Source organism: Cydia amplana, chromosome 27, assembly GCF_948474715.1.
Source record: "Cydia amplana chromosome 27, ilCydAmpl1.1, whole genome shotgun sequence".
In the NCBI taxonomy this organism is placed as follows: Eukaryota; Metazoa; Arthropoda; class Insecta; order Lepidoptera; family Tortricidae; genus Cydia; species Cydia amplana.
In genome coordinates this window covers 767,061-784,053 of record NC_086095.1, presented here as the reverse complement: position 1 = coordinate 784,053, position 16,993 = coordinate 767,061, and the positions used below count along the sequence as shown (strand labels likewise).

At 39.8% G+C, this 16,993-nt stretch overlaps 2 protein-coding genes across 2 annotated transcripts; one reads left to right on the top strand and one right to left on the bottom strand.

Annotated features, from left to right (window-relative positions):
* The first annotated feature begins 5,233 nt into the window (after positions 1–5,233).
* LOC134660586 (zinc finger protein 271-like) lies at positions 5,234–6,366 on the top strand. The gene has a single exon (XM_063516365.1). It carries the CDS (start codon positions 5,235–5,237, stop codon positions 6,312–6,314), a length of 1,080 nt encoding a protein of 359 aa, XP_063372435.1. The 5' UTR covers position 5,234; the 3' UTR covers positions 6,315–6,366.
* A 3,208-nt stretch (positions 6,367–9,574) lies between these two features.
* Positions 9,575–16,591, bottom strand: LOC134660363 (zinc finger protein 501-like). The gene is made up of 5 exons (XM_063516094.1): positions 16,528–16,591; positions 15,704–15,802; positions 14,250–14,330; positions 11,631–11,759; positions 9,575–10,564 (listed from the first exon to the last, which is right to left on the bottom strand). The coding sequence occupies exons 1-5, from the start codon at positions 16,589–16,591 to the stop codon at positions 9,621–9,623; spliced, it is 1,317 nt and encodes a 438-aa protein (XP_063372164.1). The 3' UTR covers positions 9,575–9,620.
* Between the last annotated feature and the right edge of the window lie 402 nt (positions 16,592–16,993).

Below are 16,993 nucleotides of genomic sequence, written 5' to 3'. Positions count from 1 at the left end.
AGAAAAGGATGAGTATTTTACTCGTTTGGCTGAATGCGCCAGGAGCGCGATGCCATAAAAAAAAAAAGGATGAGTATAGTTTTCTTTGTTCTTATTTACTGACAAATTGGTTTGACAAACCATAGTTTCTGTCATTCTGAGCTGGCTACACTGAAAACGTCACGGTCACGCCTTTTTCATCTGTCACTTGTCAGCTGTCAAGATTCAAGCGTAGCCACGGATTTAGAGTCACGGATTTAGAGTTAATAAACTGGATCGAGTACATTGACCAAAAAATGTGTCCACATGAGAAGTCAAACTAGAGCCCTGCATCTCGTTCTAATTAGGGTGACCATAAGACATCTGTATGTGGGATATTAGGATAACATGGAATATATCAGTAGGGTGTGTCATTTTCTAAATAAAGTGAAATTTTAAGTAGTCAGGTTTTTTTTTCATTTGTAGTCGGCCTCTTTCGCACTCACTCATGGTATGTTCATAAAGGTACGAGGGGCGTTCAAAATATTCTCGGTATTGATATCTTACGACCTCTTCTAAAATTTCTTTCGTTACTGGCCGCTAAGGTTTATTCATTGACATTAAAAAAAAGTATAATTCGAACCGAGATGGTCTTTTGTTTTTCTGCAATTGCTGAACAAACATGAACATCATGTGCGAATTGACAATGTTAACTAAATTAGAACATCGATGCGTGATAAAATTCTTGACAAAACAGGGTAAAAATCAAAAAACCATAAAAGAGGAAATGGATTGTGTTTACCGTGAGTCTGCTCCTTCTTTATCTACCATTCAAAAGTGGTCAAGCGAGTTTAAACGCGGAAGGGAGAGTATTGAAGATGACCCTAGACCTGGCCGGCCTGTAGTAGCTACTTCACAAGAAAATATTGATAAAGTGGAAAAACTTATATTGGAAGATGGTCGAGTGAAGGTAAAATCTATAGCACAAGTAACCAATCTCTCTATTGGTACCGTACATGATATTATACATGACCATCTTAATATGTCAAAAGTAAGTGCAAGATGGGTTCCGCGAATGCTGACTCGGCTTCAAAAAGACATGCGTGTAGCTTGTTGTTCCGATTTTATTGACCTGTGCGGTGAAAATCCTGATGAGGTGCTGCAAAGAATAGTTACTGGAGATGAAACCTGGGTTCATCATTATGACCCACAGAGTAAACAAGAGTCCATGCAGTGGCACATTAAGGGTTCAGCTCATCCCAAGAAGTTCAAGGTCATCCCTTCAGCTGGCAAGGTCATGGCCACGATATTTTGGGATTGTGAAGGAGTATTACTAATCGATTATAAAGAAAAAGGTGTAAATATCACAGGACAGTACTACGCTAACATTCTACGTCAATTAAAGGATGTAATTAAAGAAAAGAGGCGAGGAAAGTTAACCAAAGGTATTCTGCTTCTGCATGACAACGCCCCCGTCCATACTGCTCATATTGCCAAGGCAGCTATTGTTGAATGTGGGTTTAAAACTGTTACTCACCCACCGTATAGTCCGGACTTAGCCCTCAGCGACTTCTTATTGCTCCCCAATCTTAAAAAGGATCTGCGTGGAAATAAATTTTCTGACGATGAAGCATTGAAGGCGGCAGTGCAGGAGCATTTTTACACGAAAGATAAAAAATATTTTTACGAGGGATTAAAAAAAATAATTGATCGATCTTTTAAGTGTATGAACATAGGGGGGGAGTATATTGAAAAATAAAAATATCAAACTTTTCGTACTTGTTTGTTTTCATTCTCATACCGAGAATATTTTGAACACCCCTCGTAGGCTTCCCTTTTGTCCACTTCAGCTTTTTTTAAGTGTAAGCGTCATTAAAGATCTGTTTAGCAAATATGACGTTTTTTAAAAGTTGGTGCCTTTTTTCTATTGACGGAAATGTGTCCTACCTATAAAGAATCGATTGCATATATATAAACAGTTTGACACACCTTTTCCGTAACAAAATATTATGTATAAATGAGAGTCTGTAATGTTTAAGGAGTTAAGCACATTGGTTTTAAATTTTGGCAATTGAAGGGATGTTTACAAAAACAACATAACTGACTATATACACTGGTCGACACCTGAAATGATTAACAATGTTCTTAAAAAAGTGTCAACCGCTTAAGTTATGTTGTTTTTGTAAACATCCCTTCAGTTATTCTATAACAAATCTTAAATTCAACATGCCGAAATAAAGACATACCTATTAAGTTAAACTTACTTTTACATTACCTACGTTAATAATAAGAATTCTGTGAGACCGATTCACAACGTGCCGACATCATAGTCACCCTAATGAGTTTGACAATGTTGTCTTGTATTTTTATAGTAAAATGTAATAATTTTGGCTTTCTTGTGAAACAATATTCCACAATTAGCAATTATTTTCACTCCAACAACCTTTAATACAACATTTCTTCACAATTTTTAAGAAATTTCGCATTCACGTGTTTTGAACAAATGTCATCAAGTTGGGGATACCAATTAATATTTAAAGTTACTACAAATTCTACCATACTAAAATTTAGGTTTTTTTTTTGTTGTGTATGTGCTTGGTTTAATCAGTTAATAATATTGGCATCATAATTATTTACAAATTACTTAAAAGATATCAGACTGTAATCTGAATATAGCACTAAAATTGTATAAGAAGGTAATTAAATTCAGTAGTTTATTGATATAATTTCTACCACAATGGTATCTTTTTAACATTGGCAATATGTGCGAGTGAGACACAGGGCTCGGGTTTTTCTATCTCAAGTGGACCGTTTTCTCTAGTATGGTACGAACAACTTTCTGTCTCGGTGATAAGGTTCAAATTAGTATGGCAAAAAAAGTGACAACACGCTCCAGTTTAAAAAATATAACTTCATGAGCGTAGCTTGTTTTGTAATATTACTGTTTATTGGTACTATTACTTGTTCCTTGGTTTAATTACATCTATAGTTGCATATTAAGATAATCTTTATGTATTTTCAATTCATCTGAACTAACACTAGTGTTTCAAGATGGATTCAGTGTTAGTGAAAGTAGAACCTTTGTGGGAAGCCGAATCGACATTGCCTCCGGCAGGTTAGCAGTCGTTCTGAATATCAACATGTTACATGTCAGAGCCTATTGCGCAGTGTTTTTACCATAAGGGCACACGGGGCCCGTACCCAGGGCCCCCATCCTCAGGGGGCCCCGAAGGACAGACAGTAACAGTATATTTGATTACCCATAATAAACAGAAGATCATAGTAGAAAAATGCTAGTTTAATTAGCTTTCTTTACTTTCCAAAAGGGCCCCAAATTGCCGCTTGCATGTAGCGGGTGAGCTAGTTAACGAAAAATTGTATAACTAAGGGCCACTTGCAGCATTCACTATTCGGAGTTACCATGGTTACTAGTACAACTTGAGATTGGGTTAACGGTTTAACCGGTTAACCCCGGGTTATTGGGATGGTGCAAGTGGTGCTAACTGGCGTGGACACGTGCGACAGATTTTACTATGCACTAGCTTTTGTTTGACAGTCCGCGGAGTATGCACTTTGTAAGGTTCAATGTGCATTACAATGTACACTCCATTTCAATCCAATTAGAACTGTCAATTCAATTAACACATTCATAGCCACCCAGCCAAACAAGACATCCGCGCCAGGCCACAAAAAAATCGTCATATAAAGCTGTAGTACCACGATCCCGACTATCGGGTCATCCGTCCTGGGAACGAAATCATAAAATACCCGATAGTCGGGTTTTTGGCACTGAATGTGTTAAATTTTGGAGTCTTGCTTGCTTAAGAGGTTAAACAACAATTTAAATTTGTATTTGTATGCAAAATGTCTATGTGTGGTGACCTTGATAGTCTTATTTACTACCTCGCACTTCTTACTGCACTTCACGGTTCCTACTTTCCGCACTTGTATCGTAATATACTATTATATACTTGTTTACTTCTTAACAGGGCACATTGAAGCTACAGCACCAGCAGCGGAGACGCAGGCTATTGACATGAAACTCGAGGTTGTGGTGAAACAGGAGCCTCAAGAAGTGAACATAGAGTTTGAGGGCCCGACGGAGGCAAGAGGGGTGGGGGGAGAGGGTGTTCAGCCTCGTGGTAAGTTACCCTTCTCATTAAGGCCCGTCTCCATATCGCGCGGCAAACTATCGAACATTGGCTCGCGAGGCAGCCGCGCGCAATGAATACCGGGTTGGCTCGCGAGCCAACGCGATATGGAGACGGGCCTTTATACGTCTCGCGTTGAATTATGTTGGTCTTTTGGTTGTCACTGTCTCTCTCTCTTTAGCCCTTTCTACCCTTCGGGTGTAGGCCTTCTTCATTTTACGCCACTCGCCACTTTTGGTTGTCATTGACTAAAGACGGCACTAAGATTGGACTGCACGATTGGCTCGAATTTGTGTGCGTGACACCGATGTACTTGTACCATTATTATTGCCCGTAAGACCCGTCTTTAGGTACATATGTCGCTGGCGACAAGTCCTGGGATATGTGTCGTCTATGCTATCTCTGGCTTCATCTTTAAAAGAAATGTAAAACTTTATTAGTCTGCGGAAAGAGAGGGGGCGTGAAATGTATGGGACCCAATACATTCTGCGACTCTTCTCTTTCCGCACAGTATCTAACCTTTTAACCGTCATAGAGTGTTTCAACCGCGAATGAATCAGACCGCGGCGAAATAAGTCCGATTTTGTATATTTTTTTAATTATATCAGTCTACGGTGATTAAATGGCAACGAACTTGTTATCACATTATGAACGTACCTACTTATTTGTAAAATATATATTAAAAATATTAAATAAATAGTAATAATTTAATTATATTGTAAAATGACATCATGAATCTAGTATTAAACTGGATTGGGCATGAGTGGTGGGGATAACTGACAGAACGGGATAGTCTTATGTATCATTCAGTAGGAGTAGCAGTGAAAGCGCTATTATTCTTTGTCCTTGTCACAGTCTCACTTTTTTTTTATTCCCCACCGTAAATTAGTATGGATTATGGTGGGCAACAAATAAATTCGACCAATCATAGCGTCGCATTGCGTATGTTTTGTCCCTCACGGAGGCACGCGTAGACCACTTCTTAGGATGCTACCTTCTATGAATGACATGTATATTGCATGTATACTACTAAATTTTATAAATAAATATCTGAATCTGATCTGTTTCCTTGTCACAGGCACCTAAATACAGATGACGTCACTTCCGTCTATTGTTACAGGTGTTATGCGGCCCGAAGAAGAGATACACGATGAGAAAACTACTTACGAGTGTGACACGTGCGAAGCCATGTTCAGTCACAGACGCAGTCTAATCCGTCATCTACGCCGCAGTCACAACCAGCATGTCCCACAGAACCCTTTACATCACGCAGGGGCCAAAACATACGCCTGCGAAATATGCGCGAACGTTTTCAAGCATCCTAGCAAGTTGAAAGAACACTTGCAAATACATTCCGCCGAGAAACATTTCATGTGCCAAATTTGCCAGGCGCAGTTCGCAACGTCGAGGTACTTGACGAAACACGAGCGAATCCACCCAGAGAAAAACCCATACGGTTGCGATATATGCAAAAAGCGCTTCAATACTGGTAGCTCTTTGAAGAAACATGAGCGAATGCACGCGGGAGTTAAACCGTATTTTTGTGAAACATGTCAATTAGAATTCGCGCATATGAGCACATTAGTAGCGCATGAGCGGATTCACAATGGAGAGAAAGCATACAACTGCGAAATGTGCGAAATGTTGTTTCCTTCGTTAAGCTCTTTGCAGAAACATAAACGATGTCACAGGGAGAAACTATCCTGCAGTGTTTGCGAAAAAAAGTTTATACATTTGCGGAATTTGGAGGAACATTCACGAATACACACAGGGCAGAAACCTTACGAGTGCGATGTATGTAAAAAGGAATTTACACAACTAGTTTACTTGAGGAGACATAAACGTACTCATACCGAAGATAGACCGCATGTTTGCGGCACATGTCATTTAAAATTCAGAGATTTATGTAATTTAAAGAAACATGAACAGATACACACTGGGGAGAAGCCATTTCAATGTGGATTTTGCAAAAGAATGTTCAGAGCATCGAGTAGCTTAAAAAATCATATAAGAATACACACTGGTGAAAAACCATACAACTGTGATACATGTAATAAGAACTTTAGGGTATTTAGTAATTTGAAGAAACATGAGAGAGTTCACACTGGTGAAAAACCATATTCGTGCGAGATATGTCAGCAGGATTTCGCAGATTCCTGCCATTTGAGGAGGCATGAAAAAATTCATAAAACAGAAACGAGGTAGTTTTATGTTACGCGTACTGAATAGGTATTTATGTATTATATATTAGAAACATTAGATAGTTAGCAGTAATAATACTCTGCCTTAAAATAAAAATGTTGTAAATAGAAGTCTTTTTTTTACATCTGTTATAATTTATAATAACACATTTTTTTCAGCTGCAGTGTATAATAAAACAAAAAATATCAATTACATATCTTGGAAGATAATTATTTTAATAAAAATAATAGCTTTAGTAGGTATGCATACATTTAAACACAACACGCAATAGGGTAATTTAAACATTATTTATTTGAGTAAATATACAGTTTTTCCTCCAAATACAGTGTAATTCAAATAAAGATTAAGGTTATTATTACAATCCTACATGATGTCCAGTCAGCAGCAGAAGTTGCTATGCGGGCGAGGTGTTCAAAATTACCTTGACGCGCAAGAGCGCGAAGCGACTTTGTTACGAGAATAAGAATTCTCGTAACAAAGTCGCTTCAAGATCATTTTGAACACCTCGCCCGCTTAGCAACTATTGCTGCTGACTGTCCCACTGCTAGGCAATGGCCTCCCCCGTCGATCTCCATCCGTCTCGGTTTTGAGCCATCTTCGGCCAGCCGTTAAGATATGCGTCCAGCGGTCGCAGCATGGTCTCATTTTTATCGCCTGTCACTATGCCCGTCACTTTCGCACTTTTTAGAACGTGACAGGCATGGTTACAAGCGATAACCGGCCAAGTGCGAGTCAGACTCGCGCACGGAGGGTTCCGCACCATCAACAAAAAATAGAGCAAAACAAGCAAAAAAACGGTCACCCATCCAAGTACTGACCCCGCCCGACGTTGCTTAACTTCGGTCAAAAATCACGTTTGTTGTATGGGAGCCCCACTTAAATTTTATTCTGTTTTTAGTATTTGTTGTTATAGCGGCAACAGAAATACATCATCTGTGAAAATTTCAACTGTCTAGCTATCACGGTTCGTGAGATACAGCCTGGTGACAGACGGACGGACGGACAGCGGAGTCTTAGTAATAGGGTCCCGTTTTTACCCTTTGAGTACGGAACCCTAAAAATGCGACCGTGCTGCCGCCGCATGTCGTCCCGCTATCTCCGCCTGGGCCTGCCTGCTCCTCGCCCATCTTGTGGTACTAAAATTGAGGGGGGATTTAAATAATTTGTGTTTAATTTGATTTGTATAATAATCCAATATTCTTATGGAATAATAACATCAATAAATTGCTCTGATAATTAGCTTAAGATAATTTATAAGTATGTTACGATTCATAAGTGCTTGTTGCTAGGCCTACATGAATAAAGTATATTTTGACTTTGACTTTGACTTGACTTTGAAATCTTCTCGGGGCAGTAGGGTTGGAGCCGGTGTAACTTTATTTGACGTTCATAAGCGCATTGTAATTATGCCTACTTGAATAAACTATCTTTTATCTTATCTTTATCTTTATCATAGAGAAATATAATACGACAAGAGTGCTCACTCCATACTATTAATTTCAGTGTCAACATCTAGCATCGAGTAGCGGAACTATCAGTACTGCTACTTGACAATAGATGTAGCACCGACCGGAAAGTCTTATCTCAACAGCATAAGACTTTCCGGTCGGTGCTACATCTTTAGTCTTTTTGGTACTAAAACTGATGTATGGAGTGAGCACTCCATGTATTTTTTTCTCTATGTCTTTATCATACCGTGGTTATTTTGGCCCACCTCTGTGAGTGCATGAGGTAGACATGACCCAGTCCCATTTCAGCTTGGCGGTCTTAGCTCCAACATCAATAATGCGCGTTTTTAGCGCTAGACTTGCAAATTTGGTCATATCGTTTTACTCCTAGTATGCTGCGCTCCATAGCCCTTTGGCAAACCTTATGAAACCAAGTTTTTTTACAAGCAGCGGCTGCGAGCGATACTACATATTGGTTTAGTATGGGTTAGCACATTGTTACTGGTGAATTCTCAATACAACTTGAGACTCCGGTGCCGTTAACCTTTTGGACGCCAATGACCGATACATCCGCACCGTAGGTCCAACGCCAAAGACCGATTAATCGGTCACAGACCACAGAGCAACATAGACCTACGTGCATATGCATAAAGTTCAATTTCAGTTTTGACACTTCGGTGACGTGGCGTCAGCGTGACGGCTTTTGTGTTTGACACGGCGTCGAAAAGGTTAATATATAGGTTAATATGTATATATATAGATGTATATCACAAAGGCGTGTATACATAAGGGAAGGGATGGAAAGCCTTGCGAGGTCCTGGTAGGCTTAAGAACAACACACAGATTGAAGAGATTGCTGGTTCAAGTCCTGACGGAAGCGTACAGTCGACTACAAAGAGATATATCCACTTTTTCACTTTATTAAATAAAAATAATAATTTATTCAGAGACCATACTTTTATATCCGCAACGCAGGCTTCGTCAGGTAAACACAAACTTACAATCAGCTACAGGCATCGTCACAAAAAACTACAACGATAAAATCCGCAACAGGCTTCGTCAACTCACTTACTCTAAAAATACACATAAATAACAAAAAAAAAAAAAAAAAAAAAAAAAAAAACCTACCAATAACATATATATATTACAATGCAATAAGGTGAAAAAGTGGATACACACACACTCTTTGGTGTAACTACTTGTGGTGTACACTCTTTGGAGTCGACTGTACAATTTTCCTTTTAGTTCCTTTGATATGAAATCGTTACATTTGGTCTTTTGCGCCTCGGTGAGTGACCACGTTTGTGCACCGTAGGTAAAGGGGCCCACTGATTACCAGTCCGCCGGACGATATCGGCCTGTCAATTGGACGCAAAAGGTGACAGTTCCGAACAACTGTGCATACTGTATGTCCGAATGCACATGTGGACGAGTTTTTGCTTTCAGGTCTAAGATCAAATCATTACTAAACTGAACAAGCTGTTAGCTACTGTCCACAGGGGTGACAACTTGCTTTTCTTTATAGGGTATTTGACTGTACTTAAAATAAATTATTTTATACCATGCATGAAATAAAGCACCAGAAGATTAATAGTGAAACGTGGACAGCAGTTATTTTTAGACACAATATCTATTTTAAAACTCGTATAAAACTATAAAGAGTAGGTAATTTGATTGTGACGTCACATGCTAGTGTTTCATATAAATTCCATAGTAGCAAAATCCTTCTGACAGTTCGAAAAAAAGCTGATTTGACTAGTAGTCAAATACCCTATTGTCAGTTGTCTTTCACGATCCGACGACAATTTCAATTTATTCAAGAACAATACATAGTTTGTGTTCATGACACTGACACACACAGTCACGTAGCATATTCAATATCCACTCCCGCGACCGAAACTGTGCTAGTCTCCCCACTGTGATGCTTCCTCTCATGTTTCTCCAAAGTGCACAATTCTCTAAACTTCTTTGTACACATACCGCAAAAATAAAACTTTTGCTCTATATGCGTTCTTATATGTTTATTTAAATTACTTAATTGCCTGAACCTTCTTTGGCACGTCTCACATGAGTACGGCTGTTCCCCAGTGTGTATACGAGTGTGCCTTATAAGACTATCTAATCCTGAAAACGCTTTCTTACACACATCGCACACATAAGGTTTCTCCCCTGTGTGCACTCTTATATGCCTCTTTAAAGTACTCAAACCGGTAAAGGTTTTTTTACATATATCACATGAAAATCGCTTCAAACCTAAATGAATACGCTCATGTTTCCTCAAATTATCCATTCCGCTGAATAATTTGAAACACGTCGCGCACTGATAAGGCTTTTCCCCAGTGTGCGTCCTTACATGAAGCTTTAACGTACTCGATTGCGTGAACTCTTTACCGCAAATCTTGCAAGAATACGGCCTTTCACCAGTGTGCGTTCTTTCGTGGCGCTTCAGACAGCTTAGTCCAGCAAATTCTTTGCTACACATTTTGCATGCATAAGGTTTCTCTCCCGTGTGAATTCGTTGATGCGTCCTCAAATTAGCCAACTCAGTAAACTCTTGTTTGCACACGTCGCACGCGTGAGGCTTCTCGCCAGTGTGAATGCGAGAGTGTCTTCTTAGATGACTTAATTGTCTGAACCGTTTTTCGCAAATAGCGCAATTATAAGGTTTTTCCCCTGTGTGTATTCTCAAGTGGTCTTTCAGCTTGCTTGCTTGCTTGAATGTTTTTGAGCATATGTCGCACGAGACCTCCTTCCGTTCGGTAAGTTCTGCGGCGGAGTGAGCTGCGCGCCGAGAGGGCCCTTTTTCTGAAACCATACACAAAAATTAGGTTCATCGGCATTCGTCTGAACACTACGTGTTATTATTAATGTGTGTGTTAATTTTAAACTGTACACAAAACAACTACATACGATTGCTTTAGTTAAGTTTTACACGTTAGTAAATTACAGAAATTTGTCCTTAGTCCGTGGGATATACACTAAAAACAAAAGCAATCTAATTAACTTAGTATGATTTACTTATAAAAACTACCAGTTTCATTGCTATTGAGTGAAGGAAACAGACGCGTTTTAGGGTTCCGTAGTCAAATGGCAAAAAACGGAACCCTTGTGGATTCGTCGCGTCTGTCTGTCCGTCCGTCCGTATGTCACAGCCACTTTTTTCCGAAACTATAAGAACTATACTGTTGAAACTTGGTAAGTAGATGTATTCTGTGAACCGCATTAAGATTTTCACACAAAAATAGAAAAAAAAAACAATACATTTTGGGGGTTCCCCATACATACTTAGAACTGAAAGTCAAAAAAAATTTTTTCATCATACCCATACGTGTGGGGTATCTATAGATAGGTCATTTCTTTCTAAACTGAATAGTTTGCGCGAGAGACAGTTCCAAAATAGTAAAATGTGTGCCCCCCCCCCCCCCCCTCCCCCTGTAACTTCTAAAATAAGAGAATGATAAAACTAAAAAAATATGTGATGTACATTACATTACCATGCAAACTTCCACCGAAAATTGGTTTGAACGAGATCTAGTAAGTAGTTTTTTTTAAGGACTCGCACTTGGCCGCTTTTTAAGAACATCTCTACATCTTATAAAATAACCGCCGCGTCTGTCTGTTTGTATGTTTGTTTGCGATAAACTCAAAAAAGACTGAACCGATTTTCACGCGGTTTTCACCTATCAATAGAGTGAATTCTTGAGGAAGGTTTAGGTGTATAATTTGTTAAGGTTTTGTGAGACCCCTTGCGAAGCCGGGCGAGTCGCTATTAGGTCAAATAGTATTTAATTTAATTGATCTATAATTTTTGATGCTATTTTTATAAGGTACTTGTAAAACTACATAAATGTTGTGAAGAAAATAAGCTTACGATTCGGTTTTTGTGACGTTTCGAAATCTGCCTGCGGGTCTCGCACGGTCTCGCTCGCACCTGCGTAATCCGGTTCCTCTTTAACACCTTCTGTCTCTCTCTCAATCTCCACCTCCACTTTAATTTTCACTGTAAACAAAGAGCGTTTCTATACAGGATGTTTTTTAGTCACGTGCAATAATTTAAGGGTGAATATTTTTTCGCGATTTCGGGGCTAGTCCCATCCCATAGTAGGTAGAAGTTGCTTACATGGAACTGTCCGGCTCCGATTTGATTTATTTTTATATATGTTATAGAGTCCTTCACCCGATGAGGGGTTCTGGTCCGTCACGATAAAAAGAGACCTAAATAATGTAAATACCTAAATAAAATGAAAGCTTTTTTCGACATACCTAATAATCATAATTTTGACATAGAAACAATGCAATGTAATATTAAAAGTAACTAGCTAAGATTATAAAATTGATGTACCTTCTTAAATTTTTTTCCAATGACTAGAAATAAAGGCTTTTTTTTATTATTTTATTTATTAGGCACACAAAACAGATAACATTTGTTACATGAAATAATTATTTTCAGTACAGGTTTTAGTTGGGAATGCCATCCAAAGCATGTATGCACATCATGAACATATTGGAGCGAAAACTACAACTATGCTAAGGCTATACAGCTAACTAACTATTATTATATAGAGTAGTCTAAAATAACAGTCACCAATTTTTTTAGCTGCCCAAACTCTCTGTTAGCCAACATATAATCAAACCAGTCAATTTGCTTCAACAAAACTCTCTACAGAAGTTACGAGGGTTTTGTCACTTTTCAGTACTTTGGAGGAGGAGTTTGGGCAGCTAAAAAAAACGTGTCTGTTATTTTAGACTACTCTATGACATATATAAAAATAAATCAAATCGGAGCCGGACAGTTGGGTACTTTTCCTTGACAGTATCAGGGATGTTGTGGATGCCGATTTTTTGACATCGGATTTTTAAAGGCTCACATCCGATCCGCGAATGCCGATGCGGGTCTCACGATAGATACATAAAAAACCGGCCAAGTGCGAGTCGGACTCGCGCACGGAGGGTTCCGCACCATCAACAAAAAATAGAGCAAAACAAGCAAAAAAACGGTCACCCATCCAAGTACTGACCCCGCCCGACGTTGCTTAACTTCGGTCAAAAATCACGTTTGTTGTATGGGAGCCCCACTTAAATCTTTATTTTATTCTGTTTTTAGTATTTGTTGTTAGAGCGGCAACAGAAATACATCATCTGTGAAAATTTCAACTGTCTAGCTATCACGGTTCGTGAGATACAGCCTGGTGACAGACAGACGGACGGACGGACGGACGGACGGACGGACGTACGGACGAACGGACGAAGGGACGAACGGACGGACAGCGGAGTCTAGGGTAATAGGGTCCCGTTTTTACCCTTTGGGTACGGAACCCTAAAAAACGTCAAATATTACATTTTAGTAATTTTTATTTCAAAAAACCGGCCTAGTGCGAGTCGAAATCGCGTTCCAAGGGTTCCGTACATTAAGTCCCACTCACGCTTGACTGCTCATTTCTAATAGGTTTTTTTATCAACTAAATTACCTAGCAGTTTAGCACTTACGCCGATGCTAAAACGTTCCTGTACCGACCTGTTCCACATCCGCATCCGCATTAAACTCCGCATCCATTTTATGCGGATGCGGATGCAGATGCGGATGTTGAAAATAATGCGGAAGTTCCGCGGTTGCGGATGCGGATGCGGATATTCGCAACATCCCTGGTCAGTATGACCTATATATTCACCGTGCACCAAAGATACAAAGATACGGAACAACCGCCACATTTCGCCGCCGCATCCGAATTGCGGAAATCGAAACGCTCTATTACTCATATTGCAAACACACCTTTTAGAAAATTATACAGGGAACATTTTATAACTTCTTATTAGTCACATGTGTATGTTAGTTTTTATTTTATTTAATATAATATATAAGAATTATTGTTTAAGCTGGTAATTGACACAATCTTGTATTGTTGATGAATAAATATGATATGATATGAATTGTTTAGTTTAGGTGCATGATTCGATAAGGTAATTGAGGGCTTCATTCGCCAACAAACTGGTTACAGTTTGGCGATATTGTAAATTTTAAATTAAAAGTGGAAAAATTCACTGTCTTGGGTGGAACTCGAACCCACGACCACTGGATCACTAGTACAGTGCTCTTCCATCTGAGCTACCAAGACCGTACCCAATTCAGTGAATATTTCCACCATATATGAGCCCTACGGAGGCTCATAGTGACATCTACCGTAAGAGCACTACACTTCTTAAACGGCTACCGGAGTTCCAAATCATATTGGAAATTCACCAGGGCTCATATATAGTGGAAATATTCACTGAATTGGGTACGGCCTTGGTAGCTCAGATGGAAGAGCACTGTACTAGTGATCCAGTGGTCGTGGGTTCAAGTCCAACCCAAGACAGTGAATTTTTCCACTTTTAATTTATTTCGAAGCTTAATAGCATCGTTCGGAGACGTTTATGCTTAATACAAAATTCATTGTAAATTTTGTTTGTAAGCATGTACCTTTTGTGTAATGAAATTAAAAAATAAACTCACCACCATCTAGGAGCCCCTGGTTTACTAGCACTGGATCCTTCGTGCCTTCCGCTGTTGGAGGCTGCGCCCTCATGTCATGCTCTGTCAAATCAGTTTACTATGTTATATATACCACAGAATAAATAATAGTACTAGCATAGAGAAAAAATACATAGATTGCTCACTCCATACATCAGTTCTAATACCAAAAAGACTATTAGCATCTAGCATCGAGTAGCGGAACTATCAGTACTGCTACTTGACAATAGATGTAGCGCCGACCGGAAAGTTTATGCTGTTGAGATAAGACTTTCCGGTCGGTGCTACATCTATTATCAAGTAGCAGTACTGATAGTTCCGCTACTCGATGCTAGATGTAGACACTGAAATTAATAGTCTAACTGATGTATGGAGTGAGCGCTCTTGTCTTACTATATTTCTCTATGGTACTAGGTACCAGGGCTCGGAACCGGTTTTTTTGTAAAACCCAAAATAGCCCAATATTTTAAATTATTTTAGTTGCCTCGAAAAATTTTACTGTGCCGCCACCGTATTGTAGGGTTCCATCAAGTATTTCGCTTTCCAAAAGGGTTCCGTCAAAAAAAGAGATTGAGAACCGCTGCTATAAGGTATAGGTATGTAATATGGGTCTTGTTGCCTGAATTAAATTTTAAAATCAAAATGAAATTTTAACTACAGCAAAGTCCCTACTTAAAATGGGAAAGTAACTCTGTCTGTCTGTCTGTCTATCTGTTACCGCTTCACGCTTAAACCGCTGAACCCATTTAGATGAAATTTGGTATGATGATACATAGTTTGTAGTCCGCGGAAAGACATAGTATAGTTTTTATCATCATTCATCATCCCACGACGCAGGCAGAAGCCAGTTCTTTTTTTATTATACTACATTGGTGTTAAACAAGCATACGGCCCGCCTGATGGTAAGCAGTCTCAATAGCCTATGGACGCCTGCAACTCTGGAGGTGTTACATGCGCGTTGCAGACCCTAACACCCCGCAGCCTCGTTGAGCTCTGGCAACCTTAATCACTGGCATGAACACAACACTATGACCCCATAGTTCAACAATAAATTCATCTTCCTCGCGTTGTCCCGGCATTTTTGCCACGGCTCATGGGAGCCTGGGGTCCGCTTGGCAACTAATCCCAGTAATTGGCGTGGGCACTAGTTTTTACGAAAGCGACTGCCATCTGACCTTCCAACCCAGAGGGTAAACTAGACCCGTATTGGGATTAGTCCGGTTTCCTCACGATGTTTTCCTTCACCGAAAAGCGACTGGTAAATAGCAAATGATATTTCGTACATAAGTTCCGAAAAATTCATTGGTACAAGCCAGGGTTCGAACCCGCGACCTCCGGATTGCAAATTGTACGCTCTTGCCTAGCGGCCACCAGCGCTTCTATATTATAGTTCAACAATAAATAACACAAATAAATAAAAATAATATTAAACTCACCATCACACTCCTCTGGAGGTTCTTGTTTCACTTTTACCACCCTCATTCCCGTTGCACCCTGCCCTTCTGTCGGAGATTGTGTTTCTTCCGAGGCATGCTCTGAAAATAAATCTTTGTTAGTTGTGTCAGTAATGACAGCATCCTTAGGATGGTGGCTGGGCTTCCTAATATTAAAATATGGGGTCATGTTGACATATATCTAAGGAAGGGCCTTACGGGCAATAAGAATGGGGCCAGTACAGCAGTGTCACGGACACGAATTCGAGCAAATCGTGCAGTCTAACGCCACAACGCGATTGGTTGATGGGTTCGCATCACGCGCGCGATCTGTCGCAACTAGTTGCGTTAGACTGCAGGATTGGCTCGAATTCATGAGTGACACCGCTGAACTAGCACCATTCTTAGGGCCCGTCCTTAGATGTCAATGTGGGGTCAGTATTGTGACGGGCAGGGCAAAGTAGTAATTGTGATTCCTTTTTCTTTTAGTTAAATAAATAAATATTAGGGGACATATTACACGATCAACCTAGCCCCAAACCAAGCAAAGGTTGTACTATGGGTGCTAGGCGACGATATACATACTTATATAGATAAATACATACTTATATACATAGAAAACATCCATGACTCTGGAACAAATATTAGTGTTCATCACACAAATAAATGCCCTTCCCGGAATTCGAACCCAGGACCATCGGCTTAGCAGGCAGGGTCACTACCCACTAGGCCAGACTGGTCGTCAGTTATGTACATATTTACACATGTGCGTAATTAGTGATAGAGAAAGATGCCCGCAATTTGCGAACTTCAGTCTTCAGACTCACCTGACTCTGTCGCGGGCTCGTACTCTTCCCATGAGGGCTCTGGCTTAACCCAAACAGTCTCCATTCTGCCAACTCAGTAATGTCCGTCTAAGTATCGCACCGACTACCTATGTCAGGCGTGGCTCACTCCGCGATTTCGTCGCTTTGCTACAGGTAGCTAAAAGTACATCCGTTCCGCCCCAATTTTGGGGAAAGCCATAAGCCGCGCGTGGCGCTGTCGCCACCTAGCGGACATATCTGTGCTGATCGTAACAGACGCGTTTTGTTATTAGAGAGTGAGTCTTCTGTACCTAGTACTATTATTTATTCTGTGACTATGTTACATTTATTCACGCACCTAAGTACCGCATTAATAGTTCACGACAACCACAGAAAACCGTCTGTGACGACAACACAATGATACATTTATTCATGGCATTGTGAAGAGTATTTAAATTCGGCACAATTTTTCCATAATTTTGATGAG

Excerpts from the sequence above, each read along its gene's own strand:
- LOC134660586 (XM_063516365.1), top strand. The coding sequence starts at position 5,235 with ATGCGGCCCGAAGAAGAGATACACGATGAGAAAACTACTTACGAGTGT.
- LOC134660363 (XM_063516094.1), bottom strand. The coding sequence starts at position 16,591 with ATGGAGACTGTTTGGGTTAAGCCAGAGCCCTCATGGGAAGAGTACGAG. Across the intron at positions 14,331-15,703 it reads ACCTCCAGAGGAGTGTGATG|AGCATGACATGAGGGCGCAG; the intron begins GTGAGTTTAATA and ends CTGATTTGACAG. Across the intron at positions 11,760-14,249 it reads CCAGGGGCTCCTAGATGGTG|TGAAAATTAAAGTGGAGGTG; the intron begins GTGAGTTTATTT and ends CTTTGTTTACAG.